General features: G+C 30.7%; 1 protein-coding gene and 1 long non-coding RNA gene across 2 annotated transcripts; one reads left to right on the top strand and one right to left on the bottom strand.

The window, feature by feature from the left end:
* LOC110265703 lies at nucleotides 1,677-2,711 on the top strand. The gene is made up of 2 exons (XM_021108887.1): nucleotides 1,677-2,063; nucleotides 2,165-2,711. Exons 1-2 carry the CDS (start codon nucleotides 1,887-1,889, stop codon nucleotides 2,447-2,449), a joined length of 462 nt encoding a protein of 153 aa, XP_020964546.1. The 5' UTR covers nucleotides 1,677-1,886; the 3' UTR covers nucleotides 2,450-2,711.
* LOC107612195 lies at nucleotides 2,787-4,524 on the bottom strand. Its single transcript, XR_001613633.2, has 3 exons — nucleotides 4,311-4,524; nucleotides 3,532-3,650; nucleotides 2,787-3,414 (listed from the first exon to the last, which is right to left on the bottom strand). It is a non-coding gene; the product is annotated as an uncharacterized LOC107612195 (long non-coding RNA).

The following is a 5,812-nucleotide window of genomic DNA, read 5'->3' on the forward strand; positions in this document are numbered from 1 at the left end:
CACACATTATATTTTAAAAAAATAAAACATATTTTAAAAAGGATTAAGATATCAATAATAAAAAATAAAAAATAAAACATAAATTTGTACTTCTAATTGCTATAAATATAATACTCACGTACGTTGGTAGTGATAAATTGATATTAATATCAATAATTAATTTCTATAATTATTTTTGTACTACTAAAGGTTATATATAAAAAAAATTTTCATGGGTCTAGATCTGAGAGTTAAAGTATTTTTTTTACTTTGTTATTCTTCCTTGACTACTTCATAGAATAAGAATGTATTCTTCGTTTTTCATCAAAATTTATCTTTTTAAGGTACAAGTCATAGTTTTTTTATGGTATTTTTTATGTATTCATTCTATTATATTATTATTTTAATAATTTGATAATTGTTCTCACTCAAACTTATTCTTTTCGTCTAATATTTTAGTATGATTATCTTTTGTCGCAATCATTTACAATGCATCACATCTATTAATAAATACCATCTCGAGTTGTATTCACTTATTCGAGTTCTAATTATATGGACGTAAGCATTCAACGAAAGAACAGTGAACTCTATGTTACTGAAGAATGGTTGGATCTACTCATATATTATGACTAACCTAATCAAATGTGGGTAAAGTTAGTTTTCTTGGGAGGAGCTCGATTTTTGATTGAGCAATTTCTTCCAATGAGCTTTATAGGCCCAGTTCAAGTTTCATCCCTCCATGCTTTCTACGTCTACTTGAAATTCTTCGAAGTGGAGCATATAATGATATCGAATTTTCTCAATTTAGGTTCAGTTTTGGTAAATTCATGTCAAGTTTGGAGATACAATTTCAAATATTGATACTGTATTTAAATTTTCTTCTTTTAAGCTTTTCATAATAAAAATAATTTTATAACATATTATGATTTTTTTCCAGAAACTACCGACCTTCTGGTGCATCAACGTAATGCCATTGAGGGGATAAAGGTCAATTTAGTTTCTCGGTATGATAATTCTATACCTTTCCGCATCGCATAGATAGCGGATGATGAAGTTATTTAACAATAGGATGATTTGATTTTGCACGAATTCTAAATGTTCGAGCTTATGACGTTTTGGTTAGTTGTCGTTATAAGAATGACTTTAATCCATATATGTCTAAGGTCTAGAATAGCTTAAATATTATTTAAATAATTTAGTTCTAATATTAGTATTTAATTAAATTAGTTTTTAAGAAAAAATAAAATAGTTGAGTTAAAAAATCTGACAATCATTATCATTATTATATTATTCTATAACGGGTAGTATTATGACCTAATAATGCTGACGTGGCGCATTCTGGTAGCAGTATGCATAATTCTCTTTCCTCAACTTATTTTAGAAAAGTATCTTCTTTGTCATTATATGAAAATTAACTTTTAATGAATAAATATACTAATTGTCAATCATTTTTATTCTTAATCATACATAATTAGCATTTATATGATATTTATATTAATAGCACTTTTTTCTTCTTAAATTATTTTAGGAAAGTATCTCTTTCATAATTATATAAAAATTAACATTTAATAAATAATTCTACTAAGAGTAAATAATCATTTCCGACCATGAAAAACTTCAGGCACTTACAAAACTAACCATGGATAATTTAAATAAGCGTTGTACCCATGAATGATTATATCTGTTTGATAGTTTTAACCAAACGATAGTCTAAGTAGCTTCGTTAATTTTTAATCGTACATGGCTGTTGGTTAGTAATGTCATCCAAACATTTCTTTCTCTTCAAAGACTGCCATTCTTCTTTTCATCTTCTCATCAAAATCCTAAGCCCCAATTTATAAAGGTAAAACTAGACAAATTTGGAGAGAGACCATAAATAGCTTCGAAGAAAAAATGTCAAGCGTCCAATGTTGAATTCACAAGCATCGAATGCGAGTTTTAGTGTCGCCGAAAACTCACTTTGGAAGAGAAAGAAGGAGAAGAAGGTCGATGGGAGGTGCTTTTGTGGGTTGAATGTAGTGTTGATAGAATCTAACACATTGACAAATCCTGAAAGAAGCTTCATTCGTTGTTCATTATGGGCAGTAAGTAAAAAAATTATTTACTAAATATTTGTTAGAAACTGTAATTTTTATTTTAAAAGTTGCCCAATAATGATGCATATTATTTGGTTTGTTTATTGTAGAATCAAGATTGCAAATATTTTGCTTGGGTAGATGAGATTGATGGTGGATGGAAAGATTTAGCTAGAGCTTTAATTGGATTGAACAATGATTGCACGTTTTCTACTCATGATGCAGTGCAAAATGTAACTAGAATAGAAGATGACCATGCAGCCAAATTAAAATTGTTTATAAAGATGGAGAAGCTTAAAGGAGAAATTAAAAGTATGAGAGTGTGGGTTATGTGTATTGTTGTTTGTCTGTTGTTGTGTTTCATTTGCACTATGTACCCATTCTTAAAGAGTTGAAGTATGCAAATTTGAGTAAAATTGAGTAACAATGTTGGTCTAATGTTTAGGATTCATTAACTTAAAACCGAAGGTTTGATCTCTTATAATTGTATTTGTATTTGTGTTGGATGTAATGAAACGAAGTTGTTGTTATCTTAATTCTTGTTTTATTGAGTATGAAGTGTTAATTTTACTGCCATGAGAAGGTTTATTTTTTGGTTAAAAACTCTCAAAATATATAAGGAAGTTTTGGTTCAAGCTTCTCACTTTTATGTCAATGAATAAACTTAAAGATTGATAAGAATATGACACTCGTTGTATATAATAGACAAAACACAACTAGAATACTCTCAAATAAAGTTTTAACATTAAGCTAATATTAATACCAACAAGCCAATGGGCATACATCAATTTGACAGTTACAACTAAGTTGACTATAACCACATAAGTATGAATATCAGCATCATGACAGTGGTTCACACATCAAGACCCTAATACCAAAAGATCAAAATAAGTACCAAAATGGTGTAACAATATATGGTCTATACATCCATAGTAATTATGAAAACCACAAAAAAAAAAATCTAAATCTTGTTGTTCTAATCTATGTTCAAAATAGGAGACAAATCTAATTCCAATATGAGCAGGGTCCTAATTAGGGGTGGAATTGTTACTGCCACTTGATGTTCCATTTGTTGGTATCCTTAATCCTGGGGTTGACATAAATTGTACGAACCTTGTAGCAGTTTCAACACTAGCACCTATCATGGTTTCTTAGCTCACACTAGGCCTTATTGATGGGTTGCTCATTGAAGGAAGCCTGATGTCGTTTAGGAGAGTTGGTGGCGGCCTCTTTGGGTTACTTTCGGGGGCTTCTTGCTGTTAGGTGGCCTAATGTGTGTTGGAGGTCTAATTGGAGCTGGCCTTATTGCTGCTAATTGTCCTGGAGGTTGCATTATTGGAGGTGGAATAATTGGTGCCACCTGTTCACAAAGAATCTAAAATTTAGGCAATAAGAATTGTGTAATTTAAATCACAGTAATCCAACCAAGATGCTAAATTGTGTAACTTTGCATTGGGGTGTGTTGAAAATGCAATACCTTCTCTGTGGGCTGTTGTGCCGGTGCTGGGATCTGTTCTGGCTCTGCTGCAGGTGCATTCTGTCCTGGTGCGGCAGCTAGTGCTGTTGTTTCTACAGTATAACATGTGTAGTTGCCATCTACACACAAATTGAACTACATAGTTATTCAAAACAGAAGAAATAAATAAAAAATTTTTATATTAAATTCACAAATAGAAATAGTAAGAGCCATAAATTTTCTCCATGTACATCATCATCTTATAAAATAAAATAATGTAATCCAAAAGTTGAATAATTTTTCAGATTTTCTAACCAATGAACCAAAGCCAATAAACAATGTTTATAACTTTTTTTGTTCATGAACACTACTTTGTACTAACTACCTAGAACTTAGAATTAACTCAGAATTTCTAATCAACGAGCTAAAGGCCAAATCGTGAACTTTTTTTTCTACTACATTCCCACCATTTTTCTTGGTTCCCTTCAAATCCCTATTCACCAATTCAAGAATGCAGTTTTTATTTTTGGATATGGCTTAATCCACATTCAACACAAACAGCAAAAAAAAAAAGGAATAAGAAAATATAAAACAGAGTCTCAAAGAAAATTATCAAAAGAAAAAATCAGAAGACAGTCACAACACAAAAAAAAAAATGGTTTAAGAACCATCAAAAGAATTGCAAACAGTGACAACACAAACCCTAACTCTATAATCCCAAAGCAACACTGCACCACTACATTGGAATGCATGAATCATACCATAATATTCAAACATCCAAGTATTGTGAAAGTGCTTACCTTTCAGAATCGAATCACTAACGTCTAAAGCTTGGTCTTCCTCCTCCGCGAAGATGCTACCACAGATCAAGAAGAACTTGCGACCGCAAGCGACGTCCAAACGCCCACACAATGAACAATTTTATGACACTGATCAGCGATTGCGAATCGCCACTGTCTTCGTCACTTTTTTCTTCGCGCGAAACTCACATTGACTCTCACTCTTCTAACTTTTTTTTTTGGAGTAAATAGCCAAAATCGTTCCATTTTGGTCCTCGAAAGATAAAGATAATCAAAATCGTCCCCAAAAGATACACGATTGATTGGTCACGTTAGTCCTTCCGTCAGTTGGATGATGATGTGTCACGTTAAGTGCCACGTGGCATATCATAATGTGGAGGGTTAATGCCATGTGTCACAAGATGATTGGTTGACGTGTCAGATCAGTGACACGTGGCATGCCACGTGGCACTTGACATGTAAAAAAGTTATTTATAATCAAAATAGTCCTTGAAAGTTCAGACGAGTAATTGTATCTTTTCTTCTTAAAAGTTTTTTCAATAAAAATATCTCTGTCCTTTAATTCTTGTCAAAATCTCTCTTATTCTTTTCTATTCAAAAACATTTTTCTTACATTATTACATTTTGTTGGAATATATATATATACACTCAAAATTGAAATGTAGGTATTTGTTAATCTAAACAAAGTTATATGCTCAAAATCAAAATTTATGTATGTTAACCTAAATGAAAGTAATACCGTAATGAAAAAAAAAAGATGTATAAATTTTTATTAACTTTGTTTAGGTTAACATATATAAATTTTTATTTTGAGCATATAACTTTGTTTAGGTTAACAAATACATACATTTCAATTTTGAGTGTGTATATATATATATATATATATATATATATTCCAGCAAAATGTAATAATGTAAGAAAAAAGTTTTAGAATAGAAAAGAATAAGAGAGATTTTGACAACAATTAAAGGAGAGAGATAATTTTATTGAACAAATTTTTAAGAAGAAAAGATACAATTACTAATTTTTTATTGTCAATTACATTTATATTAAAATTAGTAGTATCAAAAAATATTTTAAATTTAATATTATCAAGAAAAATAAAAAATATATATAAGGACTAATTTGATTAATTTTTTAAATTTTAGGAATGAAAATGACTTACGTCTGAACTTTTAAGGACTATTTTAATTATAAATGACTTTTTTACATATCAAGTGCCATGTGGCATGCCACGTGTCACTGACCTGACACGTGGCATTAGCCCTCCACGTCATCATATGCCACGTGGCACTTAACGTGACACGTCATCATCCAACTGATGGAAGGACTAACGTGACCAATCGTGTCTCTTTTGGGGACGATTTTGTTTATCTTTATCTTTCGAGGACCAAAATAGAGATCGGGGTATCTTTCAGGACGATTTTGGCTATTTACTCTTTTTTTTGGTGATTACTCTTCTAATGTTTGAAAGAAAGAAGGGTAGGGATAACTAAACGTTA

The sequence above is a fragment of the Arachis ipaensis genome, chromosome B08 (genome assembly GCF_000816755.2).
Source record: "Arachis ipaensis cultivar K30076 chromosome B08, Araip1.1, whole genome shotgun sequence".
In the NCBI taxonomy this organism is placed as follows: Eukaryota; Viridiplantae; Streptophyta; class Magnoliopsida; order Fabales; family Fabaceae; genus Arachis; species Arachis ipaensis.